The sequence below is a fragment of the Salmo salar genome, chromosome ssa10, assembly GCF_905237065.1.
Source record: "Salmo salar chromosome ssa10, Ssal_v3.1, whole genome shotgun sequence".
Classification (NCBI taxonomy): Eukaryota; Metazoa; Chordata; class Actinopteri; order Salmoniformes; family Salmonidae; genus Salmo; species Salmo salar.
Genome location: NC_059451.1, coordinates 29,095,743 through 29,116,235, shown reverse-complemented (window position 1 = coordinate 29,116,235; position 20,493 = coordinate 29,095,743). Strand labels below are relative to the sequence as shown.

General features: G+C 41.2%; 1 protein-coding gene across 1 annotated transcript in view; it reads right to left on the bottom strand.

Annotated features, from left to right (window-relative positions):
• Nucleotides 1-20,493, bottom strand: part of naaladl2 (N-acetylated alpha-linked acidic dipeptidase like 2) — a 290,768-nt gene that overhangs the window by 84,719 nt on the left and 185,556 nt on the right. The window contains exons 6-9 of the mRNA XM_014216734.2: nucleotides 17,526-17,669; nucleotides 6,108-6,200; nucleotides 4,288-4,493; nucleotides 3,276-3,404 (exon numbers count right to left, since the gene is read on the bottom strand). Coding sequence (XP_014072209.1) covers nucleotides 3,276-3,404; nucleotides 4,288-4,493; nucleotides 6,108-6,200; nucleotides 17,526-17,669 — 572 coding nt within the window. The remainder of the gene's footprint in view (nucleotides 1-3,275; nucleotides 3,405-4,287; nucleotides 4,494-6,107; nucleotides 6,201-17,525; nucleotides 17,670-20,493) is intronic.

Here is a 20,493-nt window from a genome sequence, read left to right as displayed (position 1 = left end):
CATTTGCAGTACTGTGTTTAGGATTTGCAGCAGGAGGATTGCAGCAGGATTTCACATATGTGAAATAGCCTAGATTAATAAAAATACACCCATTGACGGAGATACAAAGCTTATTATGCTAATTAAATAATATGTTTCTCTCTGTTTGGTAATCGGAATTCATGAGTTTTCTGAACAAGGTTTTCCTTCACAGCACCGCTGTAATTCAGACACATACGGATTCTAAACCACAACACTGATACCATGGCTATAAACTCACAGACACATCGAAATGATTTACTATGAGCTTTTCCACATTTCAAGACAGATGTACGCAAAACAAACAAATTAATCACTCTTCCTCACAGTTTCTATTTTCTGCAATTTATACATCCTATGTCAAGGCTATTAAATTGAGCAGAGTGAATTTGAGAGATACCTTGTGTAGATAATACTCCTCCATATGGGCAATAGCATAACCTCTCTCTGGACAGATTGAACTAGTAGGAGAACAGAATGGATCTAACAGCCCAACATCTATGGACTATTTCCAATCTGAATCCCCACAGCTGAATTCTGCATTGACAAACACATTTTGAAAGCTTGTGTACTGCTACAACTGTTTTAATCAGAAGCGACTTCTCTGAAAGGATTACAAGTTAGACTGCTTTTCTAAATGGATTTTCCATCAGAATACTATCAGACTGTCAATGTTTTTAGAAGTAACTTATGAGCGAGAGCGAGAGAGAGAGCGAGAGAGAGTCATTTGAATCCTAAGGTGCAGCTCTAATCAGTAGTGAAACTTGGTGTACTTTGCCACTAAATATAAAAATTCATGCATCAGTATATCTATGCATATTTCAGGCGACATTTACAAATAATGGATAATGGATTTGCTTGTCAATTGTAATTGAAATTATTTATGCCACTGTGGTCTATTCGTGAACCCCAGCAGGGAGAGACTTTTATGGCAACCAATATTTTCGATAAGATCAGCTCTGGCACAAAAATCTTTGTGATCTAATCATTCCCGGCTTGTTTGTCCATGGATAAGGTTGAAAACTCACTGGCCACAACATACAGTGAATCAATTCAGACACAATCTCTTGTTCACTGGTAAAATGCAATAGATGGGAACTTTAAAGTGGATTATTAAGGCTTAACAGGGTTTAGCGCAGCCTATCTTCGATAGGAATCTAGAATCAGACAGACAGCATGGCGAGACGGCACATTTATTGTGTTGCCCCAGTGTCCACAGAGCACAATCACAGCAACAGATAAAAGTAACTTGGTTCCTGTGGGAGATCCACGGCGCTGAAGAACAAACAGCCTTGTGGACTCCATGAGAAATATTTGGTTATATCCCGATTACCAAATATACGGTCATTTTAGACACAGACTGCAAGTGGTGGATTAAATGTCCCACAACAAACATCTGTCCCCATACGTAAAACTCAACTCTGTAGAATTCCAGAAATGGTTGGTGGATGATTCTACTTTGAAGGAATATTTGACGAGGGTTACACTGCTCCTATTTCATTCCAGCAACGGCCAATCCGCTGCGAAGCTTCAGTTTAAAATATATAGAACGAAACACAAACATCGCTACAACAATACCCAATTAAATGATGAAAGTCTCTCAATTTATTTTGTATGCTTGGCTCCGTAATCCCCAAATAAGTATCTGTTGTATTATAATTGGTGCCAAAGCACCCATTCCAAACACATCAACACAGTGGCATCTCTGCTTTGAGGACAGCTGCAAAGTAAGATAAGTAGAAAGTGTTACCGCGCTAGCAAAAACATGATTTATTATGTCTCAAAATATTGAGACTGGTGAGCCTACCTGGTGCTTCAGAGTGCTACTTGAAAAGATGAATAGTGTGACTGGCGCTATTCACAGACTCAGCTGCAGCGGAATGAGCAATAAGGACAAAGAGACACAGAGCACAAGGATGCATGTATGTGGCATGATGAACAACCAAAACACACTGGAGTTAGCAGCACATCCCATGAACGCATTACACAAAAGATGTAGAAGAAACACTAGTTTGCAGTTTCACACATCCTAGTTTTGCTGTTAACTATTGCTGCTGAAGCTGATGTTTCACTTACTCCATCCTTGGAATTGTAGCCTCTAATTAGTCAATGGCAATTAGCAAACGCCAGCCATATAGAGACGACCTGGCAACATTGTTTTGATGGGATTCATTTCAATTAGCATGCTAATAAGGACAGTTATATTCCCTTGCTCTGATTGGCAGTCTACTGTTACCATAAGTCATTAAAATGTTCTGAAGGAACAGACGACAATAGGAACACATTATACAGGTAGTTGTATGCATGAAGGAGTGAAATAGTAGTTGCTTTTGCTGATCACAGTTGGCCCAGCATCATCCGGGTTTGGCCGGGGTAGGCCGTCATTGTAAATATGAATTTGTTCTTAACTGACTTGCCTCGCTAAATAAAGGTTAAATAAAAAAATAAAGATGCCAGAGGGCAAAAACAAAGTCGTAATCAGGAGAGTGTAAGACCCAAGAAAAAGTCGTAATCAGGAGAGTGTAAGACCAAAAACAAACAGCAGAGTCAACGGTCCACAAAAAAAGTTACATTAGCGTATCTGGGACACAAATCACTTAGAAAATCTGGCTTAATTTAGAAATAACTATGTTTTTCTTTTTATCTGGCTTCATTCACAAATGTAAGGAAGAAAGAGAAATATATTGCTGTGTGTAGAGTAGAGGTCATTTCATCTCTCTGTGAGATATACCCTTCTGTGTGATTAAGCTCTATGCTGCCATGGCAGGTCTGCTTGCTTTTATTACTCCCCAAATGTCACAAGTGGACTGGCATTTAGGTTCATTAACAGGATTATGGCAAGATGAGAAATAATGGAGCATTCTGCCATGAGAGTCCACCCTCTGACCCCCATGTAGCTTCCCTTACCAAGGACAAGGGAATACTGACAATGTTTAAATAAGTTAGCCTTTTCAACACTCCTCCATCACAAGGTACAATTATTCAGGGTAGCAACCAGCAGATGGAGGAATCATTACCCAGAGAGAAAAAAAAGAAATCTAAAATACTATAATTTACAAGGCATCTCAGGTTGAAGCAATGGATTTTGACCGCTTGACCGATCATCTCTACTTTTCTGTGAGGATTCCTCATGTCCTCAAAGATAATATGTTGTAACACTGTCTATTTTTTAATCACCTGTGGAAAAGATAGGATATAAAACATAATACAGATTATTTGGAAAGGAGAGAATGTGGAGGCATAGTATAGCATTGTACCTTCTGGATGTCTGAGGTGAGTTGGAGCAGTGAGGGAGAGGCAGTGGAGCGCAGGGTCTCCGTCCCCCTGACAGGACTGTGGAGGCTGACGTAGGCTACAGCCCTGCTCTGCAGCACCACCCGGTTCTCCTGCAACAACACAACACAACATGCTGATTCAGCTCTGGAATAAAATACAATATCATACAATACAATACATAGCTAGGATCTGTGCAACATCTGAATCCTCATCAAGGTCTTCACATCTCCTAGGAAAATCAAGGCTGTGAATGTGTACAGAATAGTAAATGACAAACTAATTGGTTTGATACACATGATGTCTGACATTGGTACCCCTCTGCATAAACTGTATATTGAAGCAAACAGGAAATAGCACATCATAGCCTACACATTGGTTGAGATGGTGCTCCACGGAATTATTATAGAAAATGCCTGTGGCAACGTTTTTATAGTAATCTTGCTATATCTAGTACATGACTTTGAATATTAAACTCAATAGTCCTCATTGCACTCTGAGATATACTAACTGCCAGGAGAATGTTATTAACGCTTGGCTGCAGCTACTGCCTTCCAATCTTTCCCTTAGAATCTCCAACATTGTTTGTTGGAGACGTATGAGAGTCAAGAGCTGTTTTTGTGTTATTTTTTTCCCTTTCCATTGCTTGGAGCCTTGAGGGCTGACAGAAAGCCCTGTTTTTCTCCTGTGGTGCAGAGCCGAAGTGAACACAGAGTGAGTAAATACAGTACCTTTGACCTCCTATTAAACCAGATAATGTTGCTTCACCAGGGAAAAACACATACCGCACTGCTTTGGTACAGTAATAAACACACTGATACACGTGTGTATATAGTACATAAATACACTGATACATATCTGTATAGAGTACATAAACACCCTGATACACATGTGTATACAGTAAATTTAGCAGGTACAGTATATAAGTGCTTTAGAGTAATTCCATGATAAGACTCGGGTTCACAGAAGAGGGACAGGGGATTAATGCAGGTTTACCTCTCCCCACTCAAAGGAGCCGATGTTGCCGAGTGCTGATCCCCCCCATGAGCAGAAGACAGTGGTGCGGTCGGGTTCCCAGCCTCTCCGGGCCTGCTTGGTCACCGAGGTGATGATTTGAGTCATCATGGCAGAGCCGCCGCGCCAATCAGCTGCTGACCCTTTATGCCAGCTGTCATGGCGACTGCCCACCAGCACATATCGATCTGTGCACACACAGGAGAGGGACACACCCAGAGGACAGAACACACACACACAGACACACACAGACACAGACACACACACACACACACACACACACACACACACACACACACACACACACACACACACACACACACACACACACACACACACACACACACACACACACACACACACACACACACACACACACAAGGGTTGAGACTCTGTCTGACTGTCTGTTTAGTAAAGACTAAAACTTGTGTGCGTGAATAAAAGAGATGGCGGCAATGTTTTACACAAAGAGGAGTTGTTGTTGTAATGGATTTCTTTATTTGGACTTGATTTAGTTTGAGAGGCAGAAGAGGTTTGAAGATCAACTAAAATGTTGCTAGGATATTGTGTAGGAGAAGTAGCAAGGTATACTGTAATCTGTCCTTCTTGGGTAAGAAGAGTGTAGGTGGGAGACATTTGAAAGTCTACAAGGGTTGTGAAAGACGGATGAGTAAAAAGTAAAAGTGTTGTTGACCAACAACACAAACAGAATAAAACAGGCATCCCACTGGGCACACACCGGTTGAATCAACGTTTATTTAAATGTAATTTGTCTAAGTATTGTGACGCGCAATCAATGTGGAAAATACATTGGATTTGAAAAAAGTAATCAACCAATACTGTTTTCATCTAATTTCAACCAGTGTTGTAAACATTGAAATAAACATTGGTTTATATGTAACCGTTGGTAAAACGTAAGACAATATCAAAAGGTAAAAGTTTATTATTAATATAATGAATTTGTCATCCTATTTACAGGGCTAATGGTAAATACTTCTAAACTTCCAAAGATCAAATCAAACATGAACGATTTATAGTATAACCAGCTTCACGAGGAAATAATGATGTCCTTTATTGGGCAAACCAGATGTCAACGTAGCCTAAATAAACCCAACCTCACTCCGAATTTACTTTCACATACATCTTGTGTAAGAAAAGTTAGAGGAATTACTTTCAACTATTCAATGCTATTTAGATAGTCTACGCAAATGAGTATGGAAGCTAGTCAATGTCTAAATCTGCTTAGTAATTTTCACGGGGCATTTAGACAGGTAGGTGTCCTGGCACGACAAATTCTGGTGAAGGGAAGGGAAGATATTAAAGGCTTGCTCTGCACCAGGGACTTTATTGAAATCATCCTAAAGGCACCAACGCAGGACCGTCATTAAAAGGCCATTTCCAGGAGCTAAATGACCTGTGTCTTTGCCAGCCAGGATGGCGATGGCAGACATTGTTTTATAGAAGCAGTTTTTCACAACAGACAAAAAAGCTGTTTCAGCACCTGGAGGTTCCATTTTCCTCCACACACACTTCCTGAGTTGGTTCTCTCTGCAGGAAACAAAGAGGGCACAGTGGGGAGGACTAATCGCATAAGCAGTTATCTTGGAGATTATACTTTGGAGTGTGCCAGTATTCATGCTTAGTATGTGAGTCTTACAAGATTGCTTCCTCTTGTTATTAAAGGTGGCTGAGATAAGGCAACTACTTCCGTATCACCATGATTGCATAATGTTCAAAGTCATTATGGATTTAGTGTGGTCGTTGTGCACTCAGCTGTCAACATTTTTTTTATTTCTATTTACCTGGATTGGTCTTTCCTCTCAAGTATCCACACACATTGTTTACTGTCTTGTATATTGAGTGGGTTCCAATAGTTAGTTGTATCTTCGTCCTCTCTGTAAAATAATAAGACAGACATAGGCCTTAGATCATCCATCCCCATCCCTCTGAGGACAACAACAAACAACACACACACACACACACACAGGAAGCAGGTAAGTGGGTTATACAAGATGATATTTTTGTAATAATTTAAGGGCAGCGGGGAGAGTGTGTAGTGCCAATGACCCCCAGGAGGGCTTAGTGAAGGGAGTATGTTTGTTCTTCTAACATACTGAATCAGCACATCATTTACTATTGCACAGATTTCTACAGTACATGTACAAAAAGTATACTTTAAGCCAGCTATAGGCAATATGCTTTGGTTCTATCAATGCTTATATTTCTATCTGCTCAGGTCTTGCTGTGTGTCCGGGGCTCTTACAGTCATGCTAAAATGTCTTTCACCCTATGAAACTTTGTGCCCAACAGTCTGGTTGTACTTTAAAAGCAGAACTATACAGAGCAGTTGAAGGGTTGGTGCAGAGAGAAAAATCACCCAGAGGCTTTCATAAAGAATATGAAGACTCCTTTACATTTCCTCTGGAGTCTGAGATTCTAGCCAATTAAGGAACAAAGGGTCAGGGTGTGGGCGTGAATATATATCAATACACCAGGAGATGAAAGGCAACCCGGTGTCCTGGAAGAGCGCCCTCCCCTTCCGCTCTCCTCTCGTCCCCTTCCACTCCTCTCCTTTTTGCTCCTCTCCTGTCCTCTTCTTTCCTCTTTCCTCGCTTCCCTCTCTTCTCCCCTCCTCAGAGCAGCTTTCTGTGACATTGCACATTGGGAGTTCAAAGGGGAGCCTCTCTGTGTTGAGGATGTGGTCTCTCCGCAGGTAGGAAGGCGATGCGGGATTGAAAATTCTGTTTAAAGAAAGGCTCCCAGATAGCATCCAGATGTGTTGGCCCTAGGGTGTACAGTACAGACACTGACTTTTTTATTAGGCTGCTTGGATGCAAAAATCACAGGGAAATAAAGATGAAGTGCCAGTGAAGATGTAAGCCCCGGAAACAAATAGTGATGGAGGGGCACAGTATATACTGTTTAGTTGACAGAGCATTTTCCCCCTCTATGAGTCATTTAATTCCGTATAAAAATTCAGTGGACTTCTCACGGGCACACTTTCCCATTTATCACTTTTGACAACAGCACAAATGACTTTGGCTAAAGAGCAGAAGATGAACACGCAGCTTTACAGAAGTATATTAAAACTGTGGCATGTAGGTATAGGGCTTTCACTACTGGGTAGCAGAAGGTAATAGGTTACTTGAAATCATGTTTATATGGTATTATTTACATTTCAATCTAGTCAATTGTCTGAGTGAATCAAAGTTAAGGTTGAAATTGGATAGTTTCACAGACAGTTAATGAACCTCTAGCTTACAGTATTGATCAAGTACCTAAGTGTTGCAGCTCACTGTCATTTTTAATCACCATGGGTGTTTGCCATAGTCTTTTATTTTATTTTTATTTAACCTTTATTTAACTAAATCAAATCAAATCAAAGTTTATTTGTCACGTGTGCCGAATACAACAGGTGTAGACCTTACAGTGAAATGCTTACTTACAGGCTCTAACCAATAGTGCAAAAAAAGGTATTAGGTGAACAATAGGTAGGTAAAGAAATAAAACAACAGTAAAAAGACAGGCTATATACAATAGCTGTCACGACTTCCGCCGAAGTCGGTCACTCTCCTTGTTCGGGCGGCGTTCGGCGGTCGACGTCACCGGCCTTCTAGCCATCGCCGATCCACTTTTCATTTTCCATTTGTTTTGTCTTTGTCTTACACACCTGGTTTCAATCCCCCAATTACTTGTTCATTATTTAACCCTCTGTTCCCCCATGTTTGTTTGTGAGTAATTGTTTGTATTGTATTCGGTCCGTTATTGTGGGCTAGGTATATTGTGTTGTATTTGTGAATACTTGAGTAAATACGTTGATTACTCATATCTGCTGTCCTGCGCCTGACTCTCTACACCAGCTACACACAGGCCGATTACAGTAGCGAGGCTATAAAAATAGCGAGGCTACATACAGACACCGGTTAGTCAGGCTGATTGAGGTAGTATGTACATGTAGATATGGTTAAAGTGACTATGCATATATGATGAACAGAGAGTAGCAGTAGCGTAAAAGAGGGGTTGGCGGGTGGTGGGTGGGACACAATGTAGATAGCCCGGTTAGCCAATGTGTGGGAGCACTGGTTGGTCGGCCAATTGAGGTAGAATGTACATGAATGTATAGTTAAAGTGACTAAGTGGCACACAATGCAAATAGTCCAGGTAGCCATTTGATTACCTGTTCAGGAGTCTTATGGCTTGGGGGTAAAAACTGTTGAGAAGCCTTTTTGTCCTAGGCACTCCGGTACCGCTTGCCATGCGGTAGTAAAGAGAACAGTCTATGACTGGGGTCTTTGACAATTTCTAGGTCCTTCCTCTGACACTGCCTGGTGTAGAGGTCCTGGATGGCAGGCAGCTTAGCCTCAGTGATGTACTGGGCCGTACGCACTACCCTCTTGCGGTCAGAGGCCGAGAAATTGCCGTACTAGACAGTGATGCAACCAGTCAGGATGCTCTCGATGTTGCAACTGTAGAACCTTTTGAGGATCTCAGGACCCATGCCAAATCTTTTTAGTTTCCTGAGGGGGAATAGGCTTTGTCGTGCCCTCTTCACGACTGTCTTGATGTATTTGGACCATTCTAGTTTGTTGTTGATGTGGACACCAAGGAACTTGAATCTCTCAAACTGGTCCACTACAGCCCCATTGATGAGAATGGGGGGGTGCTCGGTCCTCCTTTTCCTGTAGTCCACAATCATCTCCTTAGTCTTGGTTTCGTTGAGGGATATATTGTTATTCTGGCACCACAAGTGAGTTAAGAACAAATTCTTATTTTCAATGATGGCCTAGGAACAGTGGGTTAACTGCCTTGTTCAGGGGCAAAATGACAGATTTTTACCTTGGGGATTCAAACTTGCAACTTTTTGGTTACTAGTCCAACGCTCTAACCACTAGGCTACCCTGCCACCCCTGGTTTTGAACCTAGCAGGTTCAAAAGAAAGTCAAATTCGGGAACCATCAACAGATAATACAGTACCGTACAATAAAATACTATACAAAATGCATGTAATCACATCAAATTGTATTTGTCACATACTTCGTAAACAACAGGTGTAGACAAACTGAAATGCTTACTTACGGGCCCTTCCCAACAATACAGAGAGAATTTTTTTTTTAATAATAGAAAAATTTGAACACAAGGAATAAATACACTTTGAGTAACGATAACTTGGATATATACACGAGGTACCAGTACCGGGTTGATGAGCAGAGGTACGAGGTAATTGAGGTAGATGGGTGCATATAGGCAGTGGCTTAAAGTACTTAACCCTTGTGTTGTCTTAAGCGTAAAAAATGACCCGCCACTATGTTTAACAGCAAAACCCCCTGATATTTGAAGACTTTTCCTAGAGTGACCCCAACATTAGAAAAAGTGTAACATCGCCTTTGTTCATATTTCCGTGAAAGCTGTACACCACCAGGGTACAAAGATTGTCTTAGGGTCATTGTTGACCTGGCAGTTCTAAAATCATTTACACACCTCAAAAACCACAAAGACACGCACGCACACGCACGCACGCACGCACGCACACACACACACACACACACACACACACACACACACACACACACACACACACACACACAATGAGAAATTGAGATTATGTCTGCTACTGATTGAACTCAGGCAAAACTAAAACTTTCTTGTGTGTGTGCAGCATCTCCCCTCCACGACCCCACACATGACTCAAGTTCACAGACAAAATAAAAACTATTTCAGACTAAATAAACAACATTTCTGACAAAATAACATTTTCTTGAAAGCATTGTTTACTAATGGGGAATGCAGTCAGAGGCTATAAAGGTGATGCAGATGACAGTTCTCTCTTTGCTGAAGCCATGAGTGCATGTTTTGTGCCCAACAGCTCGTAGATCACATTTTTTCAGATGTCCAGGAGGAACAAGAGAACAATGATTTAGAAGAGGAGGAGGTATCTGAAGAAGAAGATGGTGAAGAATACAACCCAGAGGACAATGCATCATCTTCAGATGAAGAAGAAATCTCCAAGCTGAAAGAGAGACATTTCTGTCAAAGAACAGCAAAATAACATGGTCCTTGACACCATATGACAACCAGGGCAGGATGACAGCACAAAATGTTATAAGGATGACACCAGGGCCCACAAGACATGCAGTTGCCCATGCCTAGGACATCACCTCAACATTCTACATGTTCATCACACCAGTCATCTAAAAAATCATCCTGGAGATGACAAATTTGGAGGGTTTACGTAAATCTGGAGACAACTGGAAAAGGATGGATGAGATTGACCTGCATGCCCACATAGGGCTGCTAATCTTAGCGGGTGTGTATAGGTCCCGAGGCGAGGCTACATGTAGTCTCTGGGATGCAGAGTGAAAGGTCGATTTTCCGTGCCACGATGCCACTGAAAGTCTTTCACACTTTCTCAAGAATGCTACGATTTGATAACTGTGAGTCAAGACCTGCAAGACGTGTGAGAGACAAACTGGCTGCCATAAGAGAGGTCTGGGAGAAGTGGGTGGAGCGTCTGCCATACCTCTACCACCCTGGGCCTGAAGTAACAGTGGATGAGCAACTGGTTCCATTCAGAGGTACATTTTTATTTTTATATCTGTAATGTACGTGATTTTCACTGTTAATTTGATTATTTATTGCTGTAATATCATTGATTTATGTGATTGTTTTCTGTGACACTGATACTAACTACTGATCTCTTGTCAAAAGATTGCTGTCCTTTCCGGCAGTATATGCCCAGCAAGCCAGCAAAATATGGCATCAAGATATGGGTGGCCTGTGACACACAATCCAGCTACACTTGGAAGATGCAAGTCTACACAGGGAAGCCGACCAGTGGAGGCCCGGAGAAGAACCAGGGGATGCGGGTTGTGCTTGATGTGACAGATGGACTGAGGGGGCACAATGTCACGTGTGACAATTTCTTCACCTCTTATGAACTTAGCCAGCAGCTCCTGAAGAGGAAGATCACCATGGTTGGCACAGTTAGAAAGAACAACCCTGAGCTCCCCCCTGCACTCCTCGCAACAAGGGGGAGAAAGGCCTTCTCATCAAAGTTTGCCTTCACCTCCACCACCACTCTAGTTTCTTACCTCCCAAAGAGGAACAAAAATGTGGTCCTCCTGAGCACACTGCACAAAACGGCTGAGATCGGTGATCATGAGGACAGGAAGCCAGCCATCATCCTGGACTACAACCACAACAAAGGAGGCGTGGATAACCTGGACAAGGTGATTGGAACTTACAGCTGCAGGAGGATGACTGCCCGCTGGCCCCTGGTCATCTTCCATAACATCATTGATGTGTCCTCATACAATGCCTTCGTGATATGGAACAAGATCAAACCTACCTGCATGCCTGAAAAACAGAACAAGAGGAGGGTGTTCCTGGAGCAGCTGGGAAAGACACTTGTAACCCCACACATTCAAAGAAGGGAGCGCCTCCCCCGCACAACAGTGTCTGCAGCGCTTGTGAAAGCTGTTCAAGGGGCTGAATCTTGTCCTGATCCACCTGAGGCTGCAGCTGGTGCAGGCAAGAGGAGGAGATGCCAATTCAGCCCCTCAAAGAAGGACTGTAAAACAAATACTATGTGCTGCACATGTGAGAAATACATCTGCCAAGTCCATGCACACACACTTGCATACTGTCCTACATGTGCTAATTAGAGTTGATTGATTCATGTTCTTCACGTTTTTCTTTTGTATCTATTATCTTATTTTATTTGTATTTATTGTTGTTGTTTATACACCTTGTGTGTGGGGGCAATGGTTAAAAAAATGGAGGACTAGTATTTTGTAGTTGCATTTCTCATTGTACAGTATATAAGAATATATCACTATGTTGCCAAAAAAGTTGAAGACTGTTATTGTTTCCCTTCAATAAAATGCATTCAAAACTACTTTCTGCACATTTCTGATACTTTCTTAGGCTATACAAGGGCTATCTCTTGATAAAAAAATTATGTTTACACCTATGCAATACCTTTAGCAATAATAATAGTAATGATAAACCTCTACTTTAGTAGAGTTATGAGTTTTCTTTTATTACAACAGGTGTGTTGTAATAAAAACGAGTTGTGTCCACTGATTAAATGCAGTCTTTCTGCATTGTGAAGAGGGAAAACCCCGGTATTCACAAAGTTTGTGATGAATGACAGGTATTTTCTTCATGCTAAATTCAATTAAGCTGCTTTATTTTAGGGGTTTAGTGAAGGCGGGTCATTTTTTACCCTTAGGACAAGGGGAGTATGCAGACTGTTAAGACTACACAAGGGTTAAGTAGAAATACTTTAAAGTACTACGTAAGTAGTTTTTTGGGGGGCACCCGTACTTTACTTTACTATTTATATTTTCAACAACTTCTACTTTTACTTTATTACATTCCTAAAGAAAATAATCTACTTTTTACTTCATACATTTTCCCTGAAACCAAAAAGTACTTTTTTGAATGCTTAGCAGGACAGGAAAATTCACGCATTTATCAAGACAACATTCCTGGTCCTCCCAACTGCCTCTGATCTGGCAGACTCACTGAACACAAATGCATCCTTTGAAAATTATATCTGAGTGTTGGAGTGTGCCCCTGCCTAGCCGTACATTTTAAAAACAAGAAAATGGTGCCATCTGCTTTGCTTAATAAGGAATTTTAAATGATTTATACGATACTTAAGTATATTTTATTAATTACATTTACTTTTGATACTTAAGTATATTTAGAACCAAATACTTTTAGACTTTTACTAAAGTAGTATTTACTGGGTAACTTTAACTTTTACTTGAGTAACTTCCTATTAAGATATCTGTACTTTTACTCAAACATGAAAATTGGGTACTTTTTCCACCACTGTATATAGGTAGGGGTAAAGTGGCTAGGCAACAGGATTTATGCTAAATAGTAACAGCAGCATATGTGATGAGTCAAGAGTGCAAAAAGGGTCAATATACAAAGTGTTTTATGGCAAATATACTTCATATGTAACGACGGTCGTCAGGAATGGACCAAGGCGCAGCGGGTTGAGTGCTCATAATTAACTTTTTAATGAAAACACTTATACAAACAAAGCAAAACGATGGACGACGAATACAGACTTGAAGGCAAACGACAGCAATTCCAAGTGACAACCTCCCACAAATTACAAACACACCCTAATATATAGGACTCTCAATCAAAGGCAACTAGACAACACCTGCCTTCAATTGAGAGTCCACACCCCAATTAACTAAACATAGAAACAGACTAACTAGAAAGAACATAGACTAACAGAGCAGTGACCAAAAAACCCCAGAATACATAAATCAACTACCCTCTACATAATACACACACCCCGAACCACATAAACCAAATACCCTCTGCCACGTCCTGACCAGCCTACACTAACAAAATAACCCTCATACTGGTCAGAACGTGACATCATACATCAACCACAACTGAGGGTTTTAAATGTATTTACCAGCAAATCAAAATGTAGATGTCGCTTTGTTCTTTTCTTCACAGAGCTTAATCAGTAGAGGAGGGAAACCAATATGGACTGGCCTACCTGCACCTAGCAATCAATAGCTTTGTAATTAAAGGCCCCAGAGTGTTTCTATAAAGCTATTTCAAATAGTTTTTTGCAGCCGAGCTGTAATTGCTCTAAAAATTTGTTACACTTATGGCATTCGATTGGGGCCTGGGAGAGCCGGGTGTATGCGGCAGAGAGTGGTGATTCACTGAAATCACAATTCGTCTGGGCTTCTTCTTTTGGTATCAAATTCTTTATGGTGAATAAAAGAGAGATGAAATCGCCCAGCCAGTCCTATCTACAGTGGGACAAAATACACACAATAATGAATGAGTCCCTTTCAAATGCATTGAGTGGTGTGCTGCTCCCTTCAATGGTGTGAACATTGCATTATCCGCTCCGGAGCGGCTGGAGAGCGCTGAGAGAGGCATGACGTCACCTGGACACAGGTAGGTAGAACCATTAAACCTCTCAGGGCCTCGCAGTTAATGTCTTGTTTCCATGGAGCAGAGCTGCATGCAATTAGAGAATGGCCAAGCAATACAGTGAGCCTTAATTGAATGGGAATTAAAAAAAGAGGAGGCAGACAGATGGAAACAAATGATTTGAAATCTCTGGAGTGGTCAGTGCTTTAGCCAAAATCGATGGAGAACAGATTACCAGTGCTCCCCTATTTGATCAAACTAATGGAACATTGCTGCGGTCCGTTTCAGGGCTTGGCATTAGGAGGTCATGCTTGGGAGGCTTGTAAGCGGCCCTGAAAAGGTGCACATCTGGGACCCCCTCTCTTTGAGGGATCGATAGCAACCATGTTGTGGCCACTGGTATTTTTGGCCCCATTGATTGTCAGTGTGTGGCGGTGCGGCTCGGTGAGTCCGTGTCTGCAGCGTGACAGGGGGATGCCTGCCTGCCGTGGAGGGTGCTGTTCCAGTTAGTAATCAGGGGGGTTTGGACACATGGAAAAATGGGAAGTGACTGGTGCAGACAGCCTCACCCAGCCATGCAGACATCTAAAGAAACCTCTCCTCTTAACCCCTTCAGGTCCTCTATGCCTTACTGTCAACAGCAGGACAGGGATCCTCTCAGAGACGATGCACACCATAATTTGCCACATTTAGTGTTTTATTTTACTGGATATCAAAAGTGAATTGACAAGATTGCAAAACCCATCCATGCACATACTCCAACATACAGACGCACGGACACACGGACACAGACACACACACACATTCACTCTAACTGTCTGCTGAAATCCTTGGCAGATGCCTTTCTGCCTTTGGAGGTGATTCAAAAGAGCAGAATGTAGAGCCATCCAAGACAACAGCAGAAGTGCCTCATAATCACCCCGATAGCATGAGTATTTACCTTCTTTATTATGACTTTGGCAAGGGATTTGACTTAAAGTCAGTTTTCCTTCATTTTGTCGTTGGAGCCAAAATCCTCTACTGTCTATCAACCAGAGACAACTGCACTGCAGCACTTGCTAGCTAGGTCTCCTGGGTGATGATGCAAAGATAAGAGGGGATTTTCAGTCAATAGCATGAATTAGAGCCTAATACACCCCATTTAAAACATAGTTAATGCAACTGCTTTCTCCTCCTGGAGAGGGTCTGGTGTTGCTGTGACGGGGTTATAAAGCACCCTTCCATTTTACTCTAAATTTCCTTTTAAATATTTACCTCATTTTACCTCAACTGACTGTTGAAGAGCATGATGACACTGCAAAGAGAATGGTTGATTCTTTATTCTCTGTTAATGGGTGTAAACCTGGCAGGGCGTTTACAGCCTGCTGTACTAGGGAGATATTCCAGGTAAACAATTCCAGGTCTAATTGCCTATTAACATCTGAAGTGACAAAGAGCCGTCCAATCAAGGGCTCGTGTTGATGTTTGATGAGTGACAGTAAAAGGAACATAGGTGATACAAATCAAATCAAAGTTGATTTGTCACGTGCGCCGAATACAACAGGTGTAGACCTTACAGTGAAATGCTTACTTACAGGCTCTAACCAATAGTGCAAAAAACGTATTAGGCGAACAATAGGTAAGTAAGGAAATAAAACAACAGTAAAAAGACAGGCTGTATACAGTAGCGAGGCTATAAAGGTAGCGAGGCTACATACAGACACCAGTTAGTCAGGCTGATTGAGGTAGTATGTACATGTAGATATGGTTAAAGTGACTATGCATATATGATGAACAGAGAGTAGCAGTAGCATAAAAGAGGGGTTGGCGGGTGGTGGGTGGTGGGTGGCTGGACACAATGCAGATAGCCCAGTTAGCCAATGTGCGGGAGCACTGGTTGGTCGGCCCAATTGAGGTAGTATGTACATGAATGTATAGTTAATGTGACTATGCATATATGATAAACAGAGAGTAGCAAAAGAGGGGTTGGGGGGGCACACAATGCAAATAGTCTGGGTAGCCATTTGATTACCTGTTCAGGAGTTTTATGGCTTGGGGGTAAAAACTGTTGAGAAGCCTTTTTGTCCTAGACTGGGCACTTCGGTACTGCTTGCCATGCGGTAGTAGAGTGAACAATCTATGACTTTGGTCTTTGACAATTTTTAGGGCCTTGACACCGCCTCTGACACCGCCTGGTATAGAGGTCCTGGATGGCAGGCAGCTTAGCCCCAGTGATGTACTGGGCCGTACGCACTACCCTCTGTAGTGCCTTGCGGTCAGAGGCCGAGCAATTGCCGTACCAGGGAGTGATGCAACCAGTCAGGATGCTCTCGATGGTGCAGCTGTAGAACCTTTTGAGGATCTCAGGACCCATGCCAAATCTTTTTAGTTTCCTGAGGGGGGAAAGGCTTTGTCGTGCCCTCTTCACGACTGTCTTGGTGTGTTTGGACCATTCTAGTTTGTTGTTGATGTGGACACCAAGGAACTTGAAGCTCTCAACCTGCTCCACTACAGCCCCAATTAGAGGTACTGTATTAGATGTACTGTGCATTATAGGAGATAAGAGTTCACCACGTTGAATGGAAATTAGACACTATATACATTTTAAATATATTTTCAGATTAAAACATATTCTCACTATGAACCAAGACCTTTCACTGAAGACCCTCAGATTTAAATCCAATGATACACTTACCAATATTTTTTCAGATTTTACATTTTTATGGACCAGATTCCTTAAATGTAACCTCTGAGGTGCCTGGGCACTTTAATGCGCTCCGCTAGTTATGCACTCATGGATTCAGCTAAATCCCAGGGGTATAGCATGAGTGAGGCTGATTGACAGCTGTAATGGTCTTGGAACATATATTATCAAGACGAGTGTAACCATGAGATCACGTTGAGGATCGCTGTAATTCACAGGGCCATAACGACCCACTCTGCAGTGTATTCCCTCTTCCCTCCACGGAATGTATATCAGAGAACATAATTTGCTCACCACATACCTAGCTACTCCTGCAATTGGACTGAAGGGCCGGCCAATGTTTTCTAATAACTTGGCTGTGTCTCCTTCTTGAGCTCAATGGCTCATTATATCATAATAGATGATTAATGTAATGACCGGGAGAAGACTCCTACTGCACCTGACGCATTTATCCTCCTCCTGTCCATCCAGACAGGGACTCTTGAGTGTTTCTCTGAGGATATGCAACTAGGAACATTAGGGGCATCCCCTCATAGCACTGGAAATGGGCTAGAGTAGGAGGTACATGCAGTACATGCTTTTTAGAGTGAGTTGAGACTGAGAGGGAGTACTGTACCTGAGGCAGCAGGCATGGCCAGAGGGGTACAGGGACTCCCCAGTCCCACAGACTGGATGTTGAGCAGCCTTTTGGCTAGGGAGGCAGAGATTGGCTGGACCAGCAGAGACGTCAGGTTGGGCCGCTCCTCCCTGTAACTCCCCACTGCAATGAATAACACAGGAACACTGGCTTAGGATCTGTTCTGGCTGTATGAGCTTCACACTCATAAACCTCCCCCTACACTAACAAGGTCAGTCTGTTGGAAAGGTCTTGGGCGGGTCACCTAAGTGTTGTTTTTTTTGTACCACCTTAGTCGAAGTAGTAAAACAATATTGTTATGATTTATTTATTATTTAAAAAATAAATTGGGGTTGGATTTTTTGGGGCGAGTAAACTTAAATGACTAATAGCGTATACAGTACCAGTCAAAGGTTTGGACACACCTACTCATTCAAGGGTTTTTCTTTATTTTTATTATTTTCTACATTGTAGTATAATAGTGAAGACATCAAAACTATGAAATAACACATATGGAATCATGTAGTACCCAAAAAACTGTAAAACAAATCAAAATATATGTTATATTTTAGATTCTTCAAATTCTTATATTTTAGATCTACATTGTAGAAAACAGTATCAAATAAAGATATACCCTTGAATGAGTAGGTGTGTCCAAACTTTTGACTGGTACTGTATAAAGTATATAGAAAAGATAATGAACTCATATATTTTAAAATAAGATAATCTTTGATAACTATCACCAAAATAAAAGCTAGACATTCCAGGAGAATCTAAAATTCTAAAAATTATGCATTTAAGAGTATTCTTGTCATAGCATGGGCCCTATCGATTTGTTTTATAATGTTTGAGTCACTCCAATAACACAAGCCATGGATAAATCTGTATACTTGAAGGAAATTAGCTTTAAAACTGTTACATTTTGTCTCAGCCAAATGGCAAAATGTGTAGAATTCTCTCTCTCTCTCTCTCTCTCTCTCCCCTCCCTCCCTCCTCGTATCAAAGCCCTCCACCTCTGATTGGGGCTTGCAGGCGACCCGCTAATAGGCTGGTGGATTTTAAGTTGGAAGTAATGGTTTCTGCAACCCAATGGGGATTTAGATGGGTGAAATGGCCTATTGATTCAGCCTCATTAAAACAGGCAAACTGTGAGCCTAATCCTGCTTTAGTAACACATTTATTTAGCAGGGTTACATTTTCCACTGCCGGCGCCCGGCTGGGGTGATAGCAACAGTCATACTCGAATAACAATGTAGCAAACTGGCCTCTTCAACTCCACACTATTCCTGCCGATTGTGTTTTCAATCCATAATTTTCAATCCATAATTCTCTCAAACAAAATATAATTATTTGAACAGTTTTCTGAATGGAATTAAAATGGCTCCCTCTGCATTATCTCTTAAGAGTTGGCTCATTGACGTTCACAATGCTAGATAATGAGTTGGTCTCTCAATGGAAATCGTTCACAGCAGGACAGACTTCAAGGTTACCTGCAGTGTGAAGTGATTATTCTTGCTAATTACAACTTTAACATCTGAATGTGAATATTAACAAATGGTGATTTGAGTCTATTGGAGCCCTTAACACTGACATGTCCTATTTGGTCAGGAAGAGTGACTTATGGGCACTTGAGAACAAGATTCATTATCTATCATTAAATATGATAATTTGATTTTTGGCTCTCTGAGGCCATGGCTGAGCTCAATTGAAAAGTTTGGACTCACTATAAAATCAAATATAAAATCAAATCAAGTTCATTGGTACACGTACACAGGTTAGCAGATGTTATAGAGGGTGCAGCGAATTGCGTGTGTTACTAGCTCTAAGAATGCAGTAAAAATGTCAAAGAAGTTCACAAATAATAATCAAAAACAAAAAAACAAGCAATCACAAATGCCAGTTAGCAACCCAAATAACACTGTATCAATAATCCAAATGCAATCTATGTGTATATAAACAAAACATATAGTGAGAATGCAGTAGTAGATATATCTACAGCAGTAGATATATTAGCTATGTCAAGAATCCAGTATATAAATAAGAATCCAGTATATAAATATTCGGTGTGTATCAACAGTGTAACAAAAATTGAATGTACAGTAGTAGATATATTAGAATGAGCTATATGACGAATACAGTATATGAATACACAGTGTGAAAAACAGTATAAAATATGTATATACTGTAATGTCTTTACAGTATATACAGTGAGCTACAAAAGTATTGGGACAGTGACACATCATTTGTTGTTTTAGATCTGTACTCACCCACTTTCGATTTGAACTGTTAAAAGTACTATCAGTGCAGACGGTCAGCTTCAATTTGAGGGTATTTTCATCCATATTGGGTGAACCGTTTAGAAATTAAAGCACTTTTTGTACATTTTAGGGGACCAAAAGTATTGGGACAAATTCACTTACAGTGCATCCGGAAAGTGTTCAGACCCCTTGACTTTTTCTACGTTTTGTTACATTATTCTAAAATGTATTAAATGTATGTTTTAATTGCTCAGGGAGGTGACCAAGAACCTGATGGTCACCCTGACAGAGCTCCAGAGTTCCTCTGTGGAGATGGGAGGATCTGCAGAGAAGAATAGGAGAAACTCCCCAAATACAGGTGTGCCAAGCTTGTAGCGTCATACCCAAGAATACTCAAGGCTGTAATCGCTGCCAAAGGTGCTTCAACAAAGTACTGAGTAAAGGGTCTGAATACTTACGTAAATGTGATGTTACATTTTTCATTTTTTTGTGAGAAAAAAATCAACTGTTTTTGCTTTGTCATTATGTGGTATTGTGTAGATTGATAAGGAAAAAAACGATTTAATCAATTTAAGAATAAGGCTGTAACAAAATGTGAAAAAAGTAAAGCGGTCTGAATACTTCCCGAATGCACTGTCTATGTGTATTAAAGTAGTCAAAAGTTTAGCATTTGGTCCCATATTCCTAGCACCAATGATTACATCAACCTT